Source organism: Marmota monax, unplaced genomic scaffold (genome assembly GCF_021218885.2).
Source record: "Marmota monax isolate L192 unplaced genomic scaffold, Marmota_monax_Labrador192_F-V1.1 WCK01_AAM20220418_F8-fsc00193, whole genome shotgun sequence".
Classification (NCBI taxonomy): domain Eukaryota; kingdom Metazoa; phylum Chordata; class Mammalia; order Rodentia; family Sciuridae; genus Marmota; species Marmota monax.
The window spans coordinates 1074469-1096789 of NW_026695203.1; the positions used below are offsets into that span (position 1 = coordinate 1074469).

General features: G+C 37.1%; 1 protein-coding gene across 1 annotated transcript in view; it reads left to right on the plus strand.

Moving 5' to 3' along the window:
• Window positions 1-22321, plus strand: part of Cntnap2 (contactin associated protein 2) — a 1911322-nt gene that overhangs the window by 782242 nt on the left and 1106759 nt on the right. The window contains exon 4 of the mRNA XM_058574358.1: window positions 10198-10345. Within this exon, the coding sequence (XP_058430341.1) occupies window positions 10198-10345 (148 nt within the window). The remainder of the gene's footprint in view (window positions 1-10197; window positions 10346-22321) is intronic.

Consider the following 22321-nt stretch of genomic DNA (forward strand, 5'->3'; position numbering starts at 1 on the left):
AGTATTATGCTTGTTTGAACAACTAGTTGAGTTTTATTTTTTATACAAATGACAGAAATGATGAATTTTTGAATGATTGTGTCTCTGTGTAGTATTCCAGGAGTCTTAAATCCAAATTTTTAGACTCAAACACACACACACACACACACACACACAATGTTGTTTGGTTTAGTAATCTTATCAAATAGTTTATGGATAATTATTTTAAGTAAATAGTACAGAAATACTTTAGTTAAAAAGCAAAAGCTCTCGTTCCAATATTCCCCAATCCCCTGTTCCACTTTCCCTATATATCTATATAGCAATTTATTCACTTACCAACTTAGAAATTACTTATTAATGACTGACTTCATCATGGATCAATTAATAGTTAGTTAACACACTACTCCCCACACCCGACCTAGTTTTAAATTCTCTATTGATTGTACAATAAAGTACTACACAGTAAAAAAAGAAAAAAAAGTAATATTGATATACACAACAGCCCGGAGGTATGTGAAGAATATTCTTCAGTGGTGAGTCTGGTGGTGTGAAGTTCAAGAAAAGGCAAAGTTAATCTGTGGTGAGAAGTGGTTGTATGGGGCAGAGAGCAGCGTCAGCTGAGCAGGTTATTTCCTAAGCAGATTGAAAGGGGAGTTCCCAGTGTAGTAGAATGTGCTATATATTGACAGGGTATGGGGAGGGCACCACTGAATGCATTCCTCAAAAGTTAAAAAGGTATTCATTTAAGATATTTGCAATTCCACTATATTACAATTATCATCAACTTTTAAAACAACAGAGTGTTCCCATGTTAGTCAGCTTTTTCATCACTGTGACCAAAACGCCCAACAAGAACAGTTTAGAGAAAGAAAAGTACATTTGGGACTCATGGTTTCAGGGGTCTGAGTCCATAGATGGCCAACTCCATTGCTCTGGGCCCAACATGAGGGAAATGGCCTAGCAGACGAAAGCCACTCAGCTCATGATGACATCAAGAAGCAGAGAGAGAGAGAGAGAGAAGCGGCAGGGCCACAGAGAAGATCCAATCTTCCAGGGTGTGCCCTAAGTGACCTACCTTCTCCAGCCACGCCCCACCTGCTTACCATCACTGTCTAGTCATCCCATTCAAACCAGGATGGACTGATTAGGTCACAGCTCTCACAATCCACGTATTTCACCTCTCAACACTCCTGTGTCAGCAGGAGATTTTGGAGGACATGCCATGTCCAGACACTTTTCTACACAATCTTTTTAGGAGACAAATTTTAAACATATATAATCTTACTCTTTCATATAATAAATGCTACAAGCAAGCAAACACAGGATTTCAAAAATGGGTGAGCCTCATGCAACCCCACCATCCATTTGTCAAACCTGTTTTACTTTCTTTCATGCTACATCTCCCAGTCTCTTAAGCACAGGGTCTGTGGAATGTGTGCAGATGGATTTCCTCTATATCTAAATCTCTCCACAAACCCTTCTTTACATTTCTCCAGGATTTCACTTCTATTTCGATAGTGCTTTGAGACCTGCACAAAGCCAGCCTGAGTCCCTGAATGGCTCTCTGCTCCTTCCTTATGGAACTGTGATGTGAGCAAGACACAATCATGAATTATATTAAACCACTGCAAAGGAAGAAGGAAGACAGACAGGGGAGAGGAGAGGAGGGTAGAACCAAGTTTCTTATGTCAGGACTTCATTTATTCCTTCTTAGATTGTAGAGGAGTAAACTGTGAGAGGCAAGGAGGCCATCAGAAACACTGACTCTGCCTGAGAGTCAGAGAGCAGAGGAGCTCAAAGGAGAAACTCATAGAAAATGACAAAGAACAAATGTTTCAGGGTTTTTGATTTTTTTGAACTGAGGATTGAACTCAGGGGCACTCAACCACTGAGCCACATTCCCAGCCCTTTTTATATGTTATTTAGAGACAGGGTCTCACTAAGTTGCTTAGAGCCTTGCTAAGTTGCTGAGGCTGGTTTTGAACTTGTGATCCCAGCCTCCCGAGTGTCTGGGATTATGAGACTGGGATTATAGATATATGCCTCCATGCCCCACTCAGATTTTTTTGCCCGATGATTTTTAATGTCCAGTGTAGTTCTTGCAGCACATTCTTAATTATTAAATGATTCTGGTAAATCAACTTTAAAATACTTTCATAATGTTCACAAAATTAAAAAGGAAAGATATATTTAATTGGATCGAGAACACTATTGTCTGAAGAGAGTTTTGCTTTCTGCTGCTCATAGAATAATTTGGCATTTGTCATGGTTTTGTGATTCAAACAGAGTATGTCTTTAGCTGACTTCAAGTGAATCACCCTGTGAACACTCTAAGCTTCTTGGGGGCAAGGCTTAGTTCTCACATGGGTCCTTGCATTCTCTGCACCATCCTTTCCTTTTGCTCCCACAATCCCTGTGGTTTTCAGCCACTTTGCAAAGTCTGATGACATCCTCATTCCTCTAGGAAAGCTTCATTCCTTGCTCTCATGCTTCTTGAATCAAACTAACTTGTTTATTTTTTCCTGTAGGATATTATCAAACATACAGTTCATGAAGTATAATTGATGGCTAGACTTGTTTTGCACATACAGAAATCACAAGAGCCAAGGGCATGTAAATGGCTGGGAATGTGAGAATGTCCATTTTTACTCATTCATTCAATCATGACAGTAAAGAGTAACTGACCACTGACCACTGTGCTATAGGCTTGGGATACACAGCCTCCTTGGTACACAGCTGACTCGCACACTTCTGCTGTTGGGTAGATAATCGGAAACATGGTGAGGACATCGCCATGGAGGGTAGGGAATAAAAGCCCAGGAATCTCCCAAGCCCCCAACAGCACAGCTGGGGATCTAAGAGCAGGGCCCAAGGTGGGTCCCTAGTGTGAGGAAGTGCGGTCTGCACTGAGTCCTGCAGGATGTGTGTGTCCAGCCAGATGAACATGAGGAGCACAAACTCCAGGAGAAGAGGCCAACTGGAAACACGGTGGAGGCAGGGGGCCACCAGGGGGAAACCAGGCCTCGAGAGATTCACATCCAGCTATAAAGTAGAAAGTCTGCTTCTGAAGTTGGACATAAATTGTTGGCACAGGGGAAAATGAAGTCTAAAATTCACCAAAAAAGTAAGATTTCACATAAAGTGATTACAGTGGTCATGGGTTCCTGACATTAATGTAAAGGATGATTGATCTGTGTTTCTCTTCTAGTAGAGTTTCTGTTCCAGTAGAGATGTTTTATATTTTAGGCAAAATCTCTCACTTCTGGAAATAAGGATGTGTGGTGGTTGTTGCTGTTTTTCATCCCAGAATCTCCCTCACTGAGGCTGTCAGGGATGCTGAAAGGCCTTCCTAGGCACACTGACACAATTGCTAAGGGTTTGAAGCATATTTTTCAGTGAAGTAAAATCTTCACACCAAGACAGAGTCTCATTCATTTGCTATGGGAAGTTGGGATTGTTGACATTCGTTCTCTTGAAAAATAAGGTTTTAGTGAGGACTAAATACACTCATTCTCTTCATAAAATATAAGTTATACTTCAGACCCCACAATGGTAAATCTGAGGGGAAACATTAGATCATGTGTCACTCACAGCACATTTCTAAATCCCTGTATGTCCCCTCCAGTCTGATAAGTTGTGTGCTTCGAGAGCTTATAAAATGCTTTTGCAAAGTTTACGGGCTTTTAAATGCCAAATGGGTAGAAAGTCTTCTGAGGAGTTCAGACTTAAGTATTTTATCAGAATTGAGAGGAAGGTTTACCAATTTTGAAGATTCTCTTAGGAAGACTGAGTATGTGGCCAGTGGTACACTCCTGCCTAGCCCAGAGTTCCATCCCCAGCCCTGGAAATAAAAGAAGAAAGGAAAGGAGGGAGGGACGGAGTTAGGGGGTGGGGAGGGAAGGAGTTCTGGGTGAGAAGGAAGGTTGATTGATTTTCAAAACAGGGACTAGCAAGCTAGAGCAGCAACCCATGAGCCAACTCTGGTTTATGCTTAGAAAAGGTTTGCTTCCCCTCTTGGACCATCTGAACTATTATTTGACACAAAAAGAAAAAAAAAAACTTGGTACACATAATTGAATTTTTTTCACTTATCGAAACTTTACTGATATTTAGATTGTTCTAAAGGTAACGTTGTGAGTGACTTACAATACATTGAAGAAATCTTTTCTCTGTTTGCATAATTTATGGGATGGTAACTCTAAAAGTAATGCCTTAAGTTTATGATCAACATTTCATTGTATTGCTGTTAACTTAACTGAACAGAAAGCTTTATGAGTTATATAAGTGCAGTGTTAACCAAAATAATAATAGCAAAAAATACCCTATCCTAAACATACATACAAATCACAGCAAGCATGGGAGGTTTAACAGCGGGAACATGTAATTCACAAGTTGCTGTAAATGCAGTTTTTAGTCCTGCAGTGAGAAATTTGACTATTGTTTTCATGTCTCTGAAAAGCATTTACTTTTCTTTGATACTTGTCTAAATGAAGTTGAATTCTAAATGGTATTGTTCTACATACGAAGGATTCAAATTTATTTATTTATTTTTTGTTTTTCAGTATTTGTTGCACATTTGGTAAAAATAAGTCATATGTCTTACTTCTTCCAATTTTACACTTAGGGGAAAAACTTGGAGTGCTCAGAAAAGGGTCAAATTATGTGAAAAAAAAAGTTCCTTTTCAAGACCAATGGCGGTTTTGTCATTGCCACTAAAGCAATGTGCACTTTAATGACCGATCTTTCTTTCCTCCTGGTAGACTGTCATTCATTCAAACTTTTAAATTACTTGAATCTAACCTGCAGAGGAGCTATTGGTGCTAATGACCACAGTAGGAACATGGCTGGGTAAAATGTGTAAGAAAATAAAATACTGACTTTGTCATTTTTTTTGGAAATAAAAATAGAGAAATAAAATATGTAGACAAAATGTAATAAATAGGCTAGAAATAAATTGCATGACCAGGGGTATAATGAAAATTATCAGATTTTTACTTTAATATCCATGCATGCAATATCAAATATCAAATATCTAATGCATTGTGCCTACATGGTAAGATCTTTATTTCCAGCTGAAGATTTGATTTTTGAGTACAGGGAGTGGGAGAGTCTGTTATCTTGGTCTCAGTATACCTTACTACTAGTACCTGTGCACTTACCATTACCCCATCATCCAGTTTTTTTGCATACAAACGTCCTCACTTGAAAACATAACATCCTCACCAAATTTTAAGTGTTCTATGGGGCACACACATATGTATACATTATTATTAGAACCCTTTTAATAATAATGTATACATATTCAATGTTTTATTAAATACAAAGCTGCACCTCCTGTTTTTTTAATTTTCCAAATATTACTGCATCAAAGAAGACAGTTTTACATTTATTTACAACTTTGTATTCAAGACAAGGAGCAGAAACACACCATTCTATGGCATGTTTAAAACTTCAACCAGGATAATGTCTTAAATCTCAAAATATACTTCATTATGAAAAGCAGTGCAAAAAGAACCAGCAATTGATGCTGTGAATCCTGAAGAAAATGTCATATTTAAGTACATTTGTTCATCACTAGTAAATGTGCCCTTTCTGAGTAGCTAAAACAAAGATAAAACACTGTTATACTAAACATCACAAATTCTCTGTCATCTTTCATCTGATTGTGAAATCTCAAATGCAATATGTTATCATCACTAGTCACCTTTGCCTTAAAATATCCTTCTGCTAGTCAATACCTATTATGATTAGGATATGAGGTATCTCCCCAAAACACTTGTATTAATGCAGGAATGTGGAATGTTTGGAATATGATGCACTAACTGGGTGGTAACTCTAGGCAGGTGGGGAATGGCTAGAAATAGTGGGTCACTGGGCATGTCCCCTAGAAGGTGCATCTTCCCGTGGCCCCTTCCCATTTCCCTTTCTCCTTCTGATTCCTGCCTGCCATGAGCTGAGCATCTTTCCTCCACCATGATGTTCTGCCTCACCTGGGGCCCAGAGCAATGTAGCAGGTCAACCATGAACTGAACCAAATAAATTTTCCTCCTCTAGATTATTCTTGTCAGATGTTTTGTTCACAGCAGTGCAAACCCTGACTAAAACAAAACCCTTGCAGTTGCTTAAACAAGAAAATAAGGAAACTGATCAAATAGTCAAAAAGCCCAGAAGTGCATGCACTTCAGCAAACTCTGTATATAGGAGCTCAAGTGCTGTCATCACAGATGTACCAACTTTATCTTTCTCCGACTTCTACCCTTTTGGGATGACCATGGCCGACTGAGCTTAGTGGGAAGAGAGTCTCCTTCCTTACAGTTTTCCTCTGCAAACCTGAACTTTGGGGATCCCAGGATGTGGTGGCTTCTTGATGCCCTCCCTTCGCTCTCACTTCCATACACAGCACTGTTGCTCTCACCTCCCCACCTTATCCCACTCTTCTGAAGCTTTCGGTAACAGATTCTTCCATCAGCTCTTTTCTACCTATTATGACATCCTCTCCAACTATTCCCCTGGGAACTTCCCTTCACTAGGGGAGTGGAATTTTAGTACTTTCAATCTTGAAAATTTTAAGATGTGTAATTTCCTTGCTTAAAACTCTCTAGTGGATTTCCGTCCAGCATGCTTAAGATGAAATCTGCAATGTTGGCATGGTCCATATGTCCTCCTCGCGCTGGCTGTCACCTCTGCATCTCCCCACCTTTTCCCTCCTTCTCTCGGCTCCAGCACCAGTATTTTCTTGCTACCTCCTAAAAACATGCCCAGAATGCTCAGGGTCTTTCTCTTTCTAGTCTTTGCATATACTACATAACACACACACACACACACACACACACACTATATGGTTAGGATATGAGATGTCTCCCAGAAGCTCTTGTATTAATGCAGGAATGTGGAATGTTTGGAATGTGAGAACTGTAACATCATCAGTTCATGTTATGTCAGTAATAGATGTATAGTAAATAAATAACAATAAATATACACCACACAATGTATAATATTTACATAAATATGTTATCATTATGTATTATATATATATATATATATATATATATATATATATATATGTGTGTGTGTGTGTGTGTGTGTTTATATACACACATATATCTGTATATATATGGGAACTCGGCTTATATTTTTCATGATTGTATCCCCAGTGATTTGACCAGTATCTGGACACAGTGGGCACTTACATATCTCCTGATTGAGTGAGGGAATAAGTGAATGGGTAAATAAATGAAGGAATCATTTAAGCTGAAGTGCTACAATTGAGTCTCAGCAAATTAGGTGCCTACCCTTGTGCTAGGGAGTCATGGCCACTGCTTCAGACTTACATGGATTGAGAGTAAAATATCAAGAGTGAAATTTTAAAAGAAAATCCTGGTGCTACTCAAAGTAAAAGAAGCTGGAGGCATTCACCATGTTACTCTCACTTCCCTTTCTCTGTCATGAATGCCTGTATACTAGTACCTTGGAATACTTTGGTCTTCTCTCCTACTAGTATCTTGCTATTGATTCTAATACCATATCATTTTTTTTATTTTCCTTTTTGCCCATACTATCACATTCACATTGGCCTACAATTCCTTTTGGGGAGTCCTCTTGTCCCCATTATGATCTCCCAACACCCACAATCTCAGAAATGAATTTTATTGTCATGTATTTGAAAAAGTAAAAAAAAAATGCATGGCAAATTATGTTCTCCCTATTTAGAGAGATGTGATTTTCCAGCATGGGTGCCTGTTGAGTCAGCTACATGTACTCTTATTGCAACTCCCAAGGACTCTTTGGTTCATGCTTTCAGAGAGTTCACAATCAGTTCTAAAACTGATTTTACAAATAAGCTCATTGAGTCTTTGGGGAAGACTGTATGGGAGATTAGGTCTATATGTGAAGAAAGATAAAGCGTTTTAAGGCTTAGAGAATTTACCCGCACAGAGCAAAATTTCAGCACAACTGGAACTAGACTCTGTGTCTTCAATCTGTGATTTGAGTTGCCTCTTCCTGCTTTACCTGTTCACTACATCCCACTTGATCCCTCAAGCTCTCCTCTGCATCCCCATGCAGCTGAGCTTCAACTCTCTGTAGAGTCGGCCTGATTACACAGCCAACACAGAACTCCAAATGTTAGTGAAGTCACTAGTTACATCATGCACATCTGTAGTTCCTTTTAACACTGACTTTTGCAAGATCTTTCATATTTTATTTTAGGCCTCAGACAATTACATGTCTCAGGAACAGAATCCCAAAGGAGTATGCTGTTGTTTTTAATGTTACTAGTAAATTTAGTAATATGCTAAGCATATCATGCATTTTCAACTTAAATTGATAACTTTTGTTAAATATTATTTAGAATGATAAGTTTTAAATTAATCTATATGCAATCATGAATTGAACTCAGATGATTTTGGTTAGTGATTCTTGTTCTTGCCTTTGAAGTCAGCACACTCAATAGAGATTAAAATATGGCTATGGATGATTCAATTTGAGGAATCTTTGTAAGCTGGAAGTTTGTTAGGAAAAGACATAGAAAAAAAAGAAAAATATATTTTATAAAATGTGGGCTATTTTAGGACTAATTTTGTCAGCAAGATGCCAAGGGGTTTCTCTCTTAAGTGTCAAAATTCAAGACCTACTGTTCAAATAGTTCTGTCTGGGGAAGGACTGAAGAAAGGCTTGGCTATTTCTAAGATGTGGAAGTAACATGCAACATGTCTATAGGAGTCTTCATGGAAAAGCACCCTTATCTTTAACATAACTGCCATGCCATAGACTAAATAGTGCCCATTTTGTAGACTATTGGAAGCATATAAAGGTTATACAAAATCATTTCAGCCTTGAGGAATATTTCAGTGCACTCCTTATGATTACTAGGCCTATGCCATACACAAGTATGACTGGCAAGTGCTGCAAATTGGGAAGTAAATCTCATATGAAAAATTTGCTTTTCTGTTTTTTGTCTTACAATCCAGAGCATTCAAGTTCAAAGTTGTTCTGGAATTTTATCAAAGAATCTCTAGTTATTTCTTATTCATATTTTATCTTTAAAAATATTATAAAGGATAAATTTTTAAAAGGTAAAACTGGTTTTCTATATAAGAAAACTCAGTTCCAGGGGTTGAGAGTACAACAGACGAGCATTGTAATGTATAATGTGATGTACATAGCATCACCCACGTAAAATATTGTTATTTTAAATCTTTATTCCTATGTTTAAGAGATAATTTAAAGAAAAATAAGTGGCAATCCCATGATGAAGCCAGCATTAACCAACTGAAGTCATCTATTATAGGGGAAGCTAGGATGCATCTATGGAGTTAAAACAGTTGGTTAGCATGAGTTTTCATTTATTTGACTTGAGTCTTGTGAACTATAATGGCCACTTGCCTTAAATCTTCCTTGGTTTATGATTTAATACTGTGATTTTCATGTTATTAGATTGTAATCTTTGTGAGGGTAGATTATAAGGTTCCACACATCCCTGTGTGCTCCGTATGATCTTGCTCCATATCGATTAGGTACTAGATGTCTTACCAGTGCTTGTGGAAAGGATGCTATCTATGCTCCCAAGGGAACCCATTTATCCCCTGCTGGGGAAAGAAAAGCTAATATGAACTTTCCACATCAGATAAGATCCACGGAACATTACTATTTTGACAGAATCTACTATAATGAGAAAAATGAAATAAACATGGTTCTGACTCACTGAACAAATCCTATAAATATGTCTATTCCAATAAAAGTTAGAAAACCTAGACCTCTTCACATGTTCAACTGTCCTTCTCCTATCTTATGTTAAAATGATGTCATCTTCAGATTTCTAGGATGGGCATAGAAAGGTCATGTGGAAAAGTTTTTTTTAAAGGAATAAACAAGGTTGAATAGATTCTATTTAAAAAATATTGTGTAATTTAAAAGCAAAATATTGAAACTCAATTTAAATATTTATTGATGATACCCGAGGGCCACAGAGTGTTTTATTCTACAGGAATATATTTGTATATATAAAAGGACCCAGGGAAGCCTTGGCCCATTTCTCATTTAAAACAGCTTGTTTTCTAATAAGAGAAGAGCTTTCTTAAAAAAATCTAATTGTTTATGATGTAAGATTAAGACCCTGTGTGGCTGGATATGGGAATTTGAGCTTCTTTTAGCACATTGAGGATGGGGGTTTCTAAAGTATTTCCACACATTTCTAAATCCTAATTCCTTTCCTAGGCATTTCCTGGAAACACCAACTCTGACAGCGTGGTCCGACATGACCTGCAGCATCCTGTTGTCGCCCGCTACGTGCGCATGGTGCCACTGGACTGGAACGGAGAGGGCCGCATCGGGCTCCGCGTGGAGGTGTACGGCTGCGCCTACTGTGAGTCCATGTGCCCACGGGCGGGGTTGCTCCTCTACCCCGAGAGTGCCATCTGGCTCTCATTAACTGCTTCTTATTGCGTTCTCTGAAAATAAACTAAAAATGCTCGTTTTTCACTGTAGTAATAAACCGATTGCACACACATGTAAGAATACCATTATGTAAAGGACTTAGAAAGTGACTTATGTTCCGCAGTCCAAAACAACAAAGCTTATTAATTGTCTATAGTCTTATGAAATATTTAAAAGGAGAAAACCTCTGCTCGTACCCACCTTTGTAGCTCTTAGAGAAGAGTTTTGGATCCATTCTGAAGAATTTTCTTACATTCCACCAAATCTGAGCTGTGGCCCTTCCAATTTTTATGTCAATTAGTTTATTTCCATTTTTTCAAATCTATATTTTTTCACCCAAAGAGTTTGTTTTCACTTAATCTTGTTTTAACTCTCTCCTATTTCTAATAAATTTCTTTTAACATTTTAAATTTCTTAATACTTTATACCTGTTCCCAATGATGTCAATATATGGATTTGGGGTATTGTGATTCTGTTATCTGTTGTCTCTGATTATTTTTGTTCATAGTGTAGCCATCACCCTTTTTCCAGGGGTGTGTAGCAAGACCTTGTGTGGATGCCTGAAGCCATGGGTGGTAACGAACCCCAACCATATAGACAGATTTTTCCTATACATACCTACTTATGGTAAAAGTTTAATTTATTAATTAGACATAGGGATTCATGACAATAAATATTAAGGAAATGGAATGATAACAATATACTGTAAAAAAGTTACTCAAACTTATGAATCCGTTGTTTCTGGAATTTAATATTTAATATTTTCAGACCTCAATTGAACTTGGGTTGTTGAAACTACAAAAAAGCACTCAACAAATGAGGGAGAGGCTACTGTATTTGATTTCCTCTTCCTCGTTTGTGTCCTTCCTCTTCTCTCTCTCCCACTCTTTTTCCCACTCCTCTCCTTCTTTCTTACCCTCTCTTCTTCCTTTTAGCCTCCCATTTATTCCTGTCCACAGTCTTCTGCTTATCCATCTTGACTGACCTCAAGTTTGTCAAAACTCTAGCTGAGGAACTTCTTTAAGAACAAAACTGGTGGTAGATTCTTCTAGGGAGGAGTTTTTCTTTGCTTATTTTCTTCCTGTGAAGGCAATACCAACCCCAACTTAAAAATTGCTTACATTTCTTGAAGCCACTAAAAAATACAAAGTCAGTCTGTAAACACATTACTTGCAAACACTGGCTTCATATTATGAATATTCCAGTAATATATTTTCTTCTGCTCCCAGGAAATATCTTTTTCCCTCTTCTGCTGATCAGCCAGGGAAGGAAGAATATTGGGTAGGAGCAGGGCAGGGAATTGGGATATCAGGATTTTTGCAAGGATTTTCTTATTAGATTTTTTACTACCAGTTCTTACAGACCCATAAACACAAAAGTTCACTATAACCAGAAAATGGAAAACTCTTCTATTTCACAAGGTTTTTAAAACTAAGGGAACACAACATTCTATATAAATAATAGATAAAGCCGTAATATCTATGAGAATTTAGTTACAGAGATTGGCAAAATAATGGTACTGAATAATCTTTTATTAATTCATAGGCAAAATGATGATGTGCAAACTTAGAAGATTATAATAAAAGGATCATGGGTATTATCTAAAAATTCCATAGGTGTTCATTTTATAATGAACATTATCATAGCAGATATAACACATAGAGGGACAGATTTATTTCTTCAGAAGAATGTGGCTTTTCAAGAGGAAGTTTTAGGTCTTTGGGAAAAACCCAAAAAGAGCCCTGGCAATAGATGAGGATCCTCACTGCCATGGGGCTGGGTGCTCATGGACACAGAGCACTATCTCTCTGCATATTCTGGCTCTCAGCATCATGGGGTGGCCAGGGCGAGACATGGTGTTTTATTGGCATGACACCTGTCCTAAGAAACATGTTCAGCTTTCAAGTCATGAAAAAGATGTAATATTCTTCATGGAAACCATGACATATGGGACTGTGTATTAAGAATTAATTATTGGGTACGTTTCAAGTGTCATGAAATATGCTAAATATCAGTAACAGCACAGGGAATAAGAAAACCTTGGTCTTTGGGAGACAAATTTATACAGTTAATCTAGTGGTATTGATTATGATAAAACAGTGACAGTTAAAATTTGCCCATGGGCACAGAGCCTGGTGATGGGACCAAAAGGAAAGCCAGGTGGTCGGGGACAGTGCTACAGCTCACTGTTTCTGTTCCCAAGCCCTAAATCCAACAAAGGGGGTACCCACATAACCATCCCCAGGGCAACTACAGGCTCACACAGCTGCCGGGGTCTCCGATCAGGCCCAGTTCCTACTATTTCTTGAAGATAAAACTTCATGATTATTATGAATTATCTTTTATTTCTCTTATTTCACACAGATGAAATGATAAAATATGCATTATTTTGTATCTTATTTCTTTTCTACAAATATTTATGAGACATATCCATGTTGTTGTATAAAAAATATTAGTTTAGAGGCTGGGGATGTGGCTCAAGCGGTGGCGCGCTCGCCTAGTGCTGGGAGCCATTAGCCAAGTAGGTATGACAATTTCCTTGCCAGTGTACCCCATGTTGCAGTGACATTGAATGTAGGTGACCTTGTTCAAGGACCAAGGCGGATTAGGGCGCTCCCTGTTTAGGTTCCAGGTTTAAGGTTTAAGATTATTCCTGCTGGGAATAGGGCGTACCCTGCTGCCTGAGTTCCCCTTGAGTTCTCATGGGATTCAGACAGTATATTTTGGAGATAGAAGCCCAGTGGAGGTGGATTTTGGGCAGAGAACGTGGATTTCCCCAGAACGTGATTGTAGACGGCTGGTGTGAGTTCGGGAATAAAGAGTTGCTGTTTGAATCTACAAGCTGTGTGGTGGCTCGTGATTGTGTGCCCAGCCAGACTGCGGCAGCCTAGCATGCGTGCGGCCTGGGTTCGTTTGATCCTCAGCACCACATACAAACAAAGATGTTGTATCTGCCGAAAACTAAAAAATAAATATTAAAAAAATTCTCTCTCTCTCTCTCTCTCTCAAAAAAAATAATTAAAAAAAATATATTAGTTTATTTTCATTAATATTATCCCTTTGGGTAAATATTTTGCCATAATTTGTTCATTTCATATTGATGAACATTAGAGTTCTTTTCAGTTTGAGGGTATTTCTATAGAATTACTATGAATTTTTCTATAGAATTGTTACAAATGTTAGAAAAGGTATTTAGCAAATAGCATATATATATTATATATATATAAAATTTTTCTATAGAATTGTTACAAATGTTAGAAAAGATATTTAGCCAATAGCATATATGTATATTTTTTTCAACCTTTGCCACGAATGACACATTTTTATAAAGTGGTTGTATTGATTCAGATTCTCACAATGCATAAGAATTCCTGTTGCTCCAAGGATTCAGGCATTTGGTATTGTTTTAAAGTTTACCCATTGTAGTGGGAGACTTGAAATATGACAGTGTGCTCTATAATCACTGCAAGTGGTTTTGTAAAATGAAGAGTGAATGCTATTATGGGTTTTTCCCATCAAGACTAAGTTTTGAAAGTCCCCAGATTGGAAGGGTAAATAACTGAAACAAAATAGGAAGCCAGATATTTCTAGTGTATAAATCTTTCTGGAGGAAAAAAATCATACAGATTTGGAAAACTGTATTAATATTTGTACCAGTAGATACCAGTGGAGTACATGATAAATTGACATCCTAAAATAAAAAAGAAATTGAAAGATAACATTGTAGTAGGCTATACAGTGTCTCCTAAGACATTAGGACCTAATTCTTGTATAACAGAGTGTATAAGTGTGACTAAGAGTCTCACCATGGCTTGAACAACCTGCGTTTTCCAGGGGGGCTTAAAATTCCATTACTTATATCCTGATAAGAAATAGGCATGAAAGGAGGAGGCTGTGACTTCAAGGCAGAGACTGGGGTGAAATGGCTACAAACCAAGGGATGTGGGCAGCCACCAGGAGCAGGAAGAGAAAGGATCAGAGTCTGCCTTGAACCCCCCAGAGGGAGCGTAGACCTGATTTGGGATTTCTGTCCCCAGAACTGTGAGAAAACATTTCTGTTGTTTCCAGCCACCAGTTCTTGGTAGTTTGTTATAGCAGCAATAGGAAGTGAATACAGCATCAACATCATGATAGAAAATAAAATTTTCTATCACATTAGAAGATGTCCACATCGATGTTCTCCAATATAACCTTCTAAAAAGATGCAAGTGTTCTCCACCTGCTCTAGCCACTGGCCACAAGTGGATACTGGGGTTTGATGAATAGCTTAAACAACAGATGAACTGCATTTTTATTTAACTTTAATTTATCTAAATCTGAATTTAAATATTGTAACTACTGGGTACCACATTGGAGTGCAGTTAGAAAAAAAAACATATACTTCTTCATATTTTTCTTCCATATCCCTTTGTAATCTAAATAAACTATAACATTTTTTCTCCAATGGCAGTCTTTAATTTTTTTCCTTAGTTTGGAAAATAATTTAATCACGCTAGAAACTGTCTTTATAGTCAATAACGTAAAGCCCAGGCATTTATCTAACCACACAAAATTTACAGATTGGTTTCTTTTTTTGTTTTGTTTCTAAAAAATGCAAATTGCATTTATCTCTTTTTCAAAAATCATATGTTTACAAAAAGAAAAATATGTGTTAAATGTATTTATTATGTGCAACTTTTAAAAATTCACTACAATTTAAATTTATCTCTGATGGAATTCATACTAGAGGGGATGCTTAGGTGACCCTCAATTTTTCTCCAACTGAATAAACTGTTGTCTCAAGGGCTGTCTCTGATGTTTCCTGAGAAAAGTAGCCGCGTGTCTTTGAGAGAGGAAATGTGGGTCAGGTCTGCCCTTCCATTTGCCCTATTCATAAGTAGCAGTGCTGTGTCACTAAGGTCTCAGCAAGGAGAAATGTGGCTTTGATTATTCGGTGGGAGGAGAGATGCATTCCCTCATCTTCCTAGGAGCCCCGTGGAGGTTTATCTGGGATCTATCTAAAACCTTAAGACTAGACAGGGACTGGTACTTCTTTTCCTTCAATGTTTGCCAGAAGCACTGGGGAGACAGGGTTGGGGGAGCAGGACATGCCTCCCAAGTGAGCCCCATTCTATTTGTGTGCCTCTTGGATGTCACCTTGTATTTTCTTTTTTTATGCATTTCTTCCAAGAGCATTTTGTCATTTAAGAAATTAGGTGCTTTTCAAGGTTAAAAATAAGAGATTCCCTCTGTCCCACGTGGAGAACTTTTGTTCCAGGCCACCGTTTTGAAGCCTTCAGGGTTTCTACTGTTCCTGTTTCCTGACTTGTCTTGAATATAATATGCTTTCCAATTTCAAAGAATCTAAACTCATTTAAAATTATTCTGCTCCCTCTGCACTTGGTTTTCCCTCAAGTTTAGTTGAAACAAGTGCATGCTGTTATTTTTAAAACTTAGTGAGACATCCCACGTCTTTGGACTCAGTAAGCCTTCTCCCACAGCTCTGACGCTAATCTTCTTACTCCATCCTGGAAGACTACGGGGAACAAAAAGTCTCCGTTTAATATTTTGTTTAAAAAGTCACTTATGGCTGCATTACCCAAACATTCATTTCACAAAAGCTAAACGTAGTGTATTGATTAAAGCAGTAATTATTTTGCAATGGCAAATACAAAATTAGTTTTTAACCAGAGTCTTCCTGAGAGTCAGGCTGTTACCTTGGGAAGCCAGGATATAAACAATTTAAGTAATTTTTATATAGGCCTTCAATTCGGGTGAACAGTTAAGAAGGCCTAGATAGGGTTACCTACTACAGATCATGGTGGAAAATCAATGGCTGACCAAGTAAAAGAGCATATCAAAAAAGCCAAATATAGTGTAGACACACGGCTGTGTTGGATCCTTTCATACTGTGCCCAACACATCCACTTCTCCCATGAAACTGTCCTCTTTTAGGTAACACACTGTTATGGTTTGGATGTAAGGTATCCCCCCAAAACTCATGGTACACATGCAGGAATGTTCGAAGGTGAAGTGATTTAGATGGTAAGAGCTGTAACCTCATCAATGGATTAATCCATTTGATGGACTAATAACTTTAAAGGATCACTGTTCTGAGTCGTAACTGTAGGCAGCTGGGGCAGGGCTAGAAGAAGTAGGTAACTGCGGGCATGCCATTGGGATTGTATGCCCTGTACCTGTCTCTTCTCTCACTCTCTCTGCTTCCGAGCTGCCATGAGCTGAAGGAGCTGAGAGCTTTCCTGTGCAATGCCCTCCCACCACGATGTCCTGCCTCAACTCAAGCCCAGAGGAATGGAGTCAGCCAACTATGGAGTCACTTCTGAAACTATGACCCCAAACTTTTCTTCCTCTAAGTTGTTCTTGTCAACGACAAAAGCTGACTAACACAACAACTCCTTCTGCTAGCTCTCATTGTGCCAGGGCAAGAGACCCTAACTTGAGTATATGGATTATTTTCCCAGGGCTTTGGTAAGAAATTTCCACAAACAATGTGGCCCGAAACATCAGAAATGTATTCTCTCACAGAGAGAATTGGTTTCTTCTGGAAACCCAGAGAGAAAACCTGTTCCATGCCTTTCCCTCATCTGAAGGGCGCAGGCTTCAACCCTTGGCTTGTAGCTTCACCATTCCTACCGCTGTCTCTGGCTTCACATGGTCTTCTTCCCACTGCGTGAGTCTGTGCTCTGTGTCTCCATGTGAGTTTTCTATAAGGATACAGTCTTCGGATTTAGGGCCCACCCTGACCCAGTATGACGTCACTCTAATTATAACTGTCGAAACTCAATTTCCAAGGAAGCCCGTATCATGAGGTTCTATATAAATATGTGGAAAATGGTATACAGTGCTATACATATTTATTAAATTTGGAAAAAAAAATCTATGTTTAGATTAGTTTAGTTGGGCAGAGAAATAAATAATTGTGTCACTCAAACCCTGTTCTCTTGTTTAAATTAGATGTTAAATTTTGTAAGATACAGAAGGATTCTTGATACTTGTACTTTGTGTTCAGAACTTGTTGAATTTATTCAGTGAACATTTACTTGTAATCTACTGTATTAAGGCATTTTGAGACAACTTAAAGCATTGTCCCTGCCCTCTAGCGAATTAAATTTGAGAAGAAGAGATGGACAAGTAAATGGTGTAATACTCTGTAAAAAATGTGATCATCCAGGGGCAGGAAACATTTCCACTGTTGGTAGGTGGGTCAGGTATCACCCGTCTTAAAAATGATAAAAATTAGGGCAAAGGAGAATTCCAGATGGGAGTAGCTTTTTCAATATCAGAATCTGAAAGGTGACATTATAATTTATTCTTATAATTGGAGTTTGTTTTTCATATATGTGTGTATAGTTAAAGTGAGTGTTTTAATATTGCTTGGAGGACTAATATATTTGTGACATACATTCATCAATTTGATCAGGATTAGTTGAATTCTACTATTTGTAAAGCATTTTGATAATTAAACTCAAAATGAAAATCTGACCACAACATACCTGTGTTTAAAACACTTTCATGATGTTACATTGATTAGAAAGTCCAGGCTGTTGGTTTGAAATATAATTTTCCCCAGGTCAACAACTACCTCTGTAGTTCTGTCTTTTCCATGTTACATTCTATGCCCCACTAATATGAATTATTTATATCTCCAAATGCATGAATGGCCTGCTCCTTGAATATATATCCATTTAAGGTTATATATCTGACTGGAATTCCTTCTCCTTCATGTTCTACCTATTCAGTTTTTCTATCTTCCAAGATTCAGTTCAGATGAAATCTTGTAAGACTTCTCTGAAGTTCTGGAATAAACCATTTCTTTTCTTTACTCTGATTATATCATATGATCATTTCCAATGAATCATTTATTTATCAAGATATTTCAAAACTAAAGTAGACTGTGGGATATTGGGTAGAGGAGGCAGATACAGCCACCTCATTCATCATCCACATTTCATTATTTAGCAGATGCTCTGTACACACACACACAAAAAAATGTTTTTGGAAGTGAATTAATATTAGGTGTAAGTGGTACAGATGCTGTTTATTCCCTTGGTGAAAACTGCCTACTGTTTGAGGCTGCATTCATTCTTCTAATGGTTGATCAGGATATAATTCTATAATGCTATATTGAATGGTGATCCAAGGGCCTACAAACTGCTGGAACAATTGTCAAACCAAGTACATTAATTGGTATTCTGAAAGAGCTCTATCAAGGAAGTAACTCAGTGTTCCTTTCTCTAAATATTTCTAGGTCTCTGTTATTTCTAAGTAAGGTTATTTTAAACTATAATCTCATGAAACTCCTTAATGGGTTTTATATATAAATTGTTCATCATCAGAGGAAAAAAATATATTATTCATTCATTAATCTGGGCATGATATCTAGGTTTATATGAAAATAAAAATAACTCAAAGTAAAAATGGGTTTAATAGCTACCAATGTCAAGATATCAAGATAAAAAAGTAATTAAAATTGTCACACTAATATATTATGTATGCAGGACATGCTGTATTATTTTCAAGTAATTAGATAAAAAAGAAATTCTGTGTGTTATAAATGGAACATTGCAAAAAGAAAAAAGAGAAATGGAACTTGTTGGTAAAAGAAATGGACTTTAGATTCAAGAACATGTAGTGTTCTTTGTTTTCTTTTTTTGTTGTTGTTTGTTTCGTTTTGTTTTGTTTTTTGGTTTTTTTAAAAAGTACCATGGCTCATGCCTATAATCCCAGCAATTTGGGAGACTGAGACAGGAGGATTGCAAGTTTGAGGCCAGCCCAGCCTCACCAACTTAGCAATTTAGCAACTTAGTAACCATAAGCAACTTAGTGAGGCCCTGTCTCAAAATAAAAATTTAAAAGGGCTGGGGATATAGCTCAGTAGTTAAGCACCCCCTGGGTTCAATCCTCAGTACCAAAAAAAAAAAAAAAAAAAACCCAAAGTAGGTTGCATTTAACACTAGAATTGGAAATCTTTGTAATACAACGGATGTGTCTGTATCTGTATCTATCCATGAATTTATGTATCTACACACATATGTATACATACATATATGTACATATATGTGTATAGATATGTATAGATATATATATATATGTACATATATATACTTATTGGTGGCTTTCCTTGGTAGTATCCATATAGCAATTGACAGATCATTCTTTTTTTTTCTTATCTTTATTTTATTTATTTATTTTTAAAATTATTTATTTATTTTAATTAGGTATATATGACAGAAGAATGCATTTTGATTCATTGTACACAATTGCAACACAACTGTACATTTCTATGGTTGTACTTGATGTAGCGTCACACCCATATGTGTGGTCATACACGTACCTAGGGCAATGATATCCATCTCATTCCACCATCTTTCCTACCCCCCTGAGCCATCCCTCCCCTTTGCTCAATCAAAGTTCCTCCATTTTTCCCATGCCTCCCCCATCCCTGTATGGATCAGCATCCACTTATCAGAGAGCACATTCAGCCTTTGTTTTTTGGGGATTGGCTTAGTTCACTTAGCATAATAGTCTCCAACTCCATCCATTTACCTGCAAATGCCATAATTTTATTCTCTTTTAATGCTGAGTAATATTCCATTGTGTATATATACCACAGTTTCTTTATCCATTCATCTACTGAAGGGCATCTGTCATTTGACCCAGCTATCCCACTGCTTGGTCTATACCCAAAGGACTTAAAATTACACTACATTAATACAGCCACATCAATGTTCGTAGCAGCTTAATTCAAAAGAGTTAAACTGTGGAGAGATCATTCTTATAGCCTTCTGATATCTTTGAGATGTTGAAAAACATACCAGATCATTTGTGTCATAGTCTTTAGTTATTTTAGCAAAGTCAATTTAAAAGTATAGATATTAAAAGATAGTAAGATATTACCCCGTGTTAAGCTATGGAAAACATTAGATCCTCAGTGGGTCTCATTCCTGAAACAATGTTTAAAGGTGACTTTGAATTGAAAATAAATTTTAAGGAGGAAAAAATAGTACATTATCATTTGTAATGTCTGTGGAGATATCTGTTACCAACAATTAATTTTTAAGCACCAATTTGTTTACTTGGAAATTAACTAGTATTGAGTGTGTTCAATAAGATAATGTAGTGGACATGTAGATACAAGATATTAACAGATGTCAGTTCGTATTTTGCAGGACCATTTAGGATGACTCTGATTTGTAGGTAGATTCACATTGTATTACTTACTTACTGTGTGAATTTTAAAATTTACTCTCAAGAACTTTAAAAGTTATGTTGACACTTAAAACCAACAGTTTGGGGTTAAAAGCAACTTAAAATTACTGATAAAGACTAACATGCAATTAAATCCATGTTTGCTGTTCTGAATTACGAATAACAATGTATTTGTATTGTAGGATTTACAGAGCATTTGGTTTTCATTGTACAGAGTAGTCCAAAGTTCTTCCCATGAAATAATTTTCCAAGAAAATTAAAGATTGAAACCAAAGTATACCCACATGTTACTGTAGCTGGTTGAAGATAAGAATAATGAAAAGAAACTATGTTGTGGCGTGTTTTATAAATGAGATGTTTTGATTAATACAGAAGAGCCATTTGTGCGTTCTACAAGAACATTAAAGCTGAAAATTTCCCCAAAGACCTTCCAGCCCCATCCCTTCTTTTGCTAACGAGGAGACCAAAATCCACAGGGTCGTGTGGCTTACACAAATGAGCTAATTGCAGACTTGGAAATCCAGGTGCAGCAATCTCTAGCATTGCTTTCTTCCTGACAGTCTCTCACCTCTCCTCTCCTTGATTCTTCTTGTCTTCTTCTCCACCGCCAAGGCTTTTTGCAGTCTCAGTGATAGATAGCCCACACAAAATTATTTTGTAGACTCTAATGAATATAAATATCATCCGACCCATCAATTATCAATACAAGAACATACAGGTGGAGATATTCAGCACATTCCACATTTCTCAAAGGAAATTGAAATGACTGATCTTCTTTCTAACACACTCATTTAAGACCAGCTTGCAAATAAACACGACTCAAGCTTGCATGGCATTTTGGTGCAGAAAGTTTATCAATCTCAGTCAGCACATTTCCTGAGGTAATCCTACCTCCCGAGATGTTTTAACTACCTTTTACACATAAGGTAATCCTTATTTATGTTAGGTGATTACAAAGAGTATTAAAGTCTCAGTTACAGTGATACAGTTCATCAACATTTCACCTAAAACCCCTGTTTAATGTGAGGGAAGAAATAAAATTTAAAACACTGCAAATATATATAAGAGATTCTTTTATTAGCTTTTATTCTTGAGTTGTTAGTCTTAATTATCACCTACTTAAATTAGCTTAGCTATGGAGAGAAGAGCAAATATTTAAGATAGCAGTTATCACCTTCATGAATTAAAAGTAACAATACAATAAAATGATTATTTAGTATGCTGACTTTTAAAATTTCAATCTAAATCACTTGAATCAGCAATCAGTCATTTTGAAACTTTATTTTACTCTTACTAGAATAATATCATATCTTTTATACTTAAGGTTGACAACAGTTACCAGGCTTTTTAAATTTACTTTTTGTATTTCTAGGGGAAATGTATATGTAATAATTTCTTAGGCTCAAAATATTGTCATGTTAGTCTTTCTTGTTTGGTGGACTAGAATGAGTTAAAGAAGGTGTCTAATGTTCCATTTAACTTTCCATGAATGGGGGACAATCTTCAAAAAGAGAAGGCAACACTTTTTAGACCTTCTGAACACTTTGCCCCCAAGCACCCCCATAGGATCCTCCCGAGGAGGAAATTCCTTGCATGTGGAATGGGGTGATCTGATGTCACGGTTTTAAGTTGCTTATACAGACACAGACTTAGCGTCTCTGGATTTGTTCATGGCTTCTTAGAAAATAACTTGTGA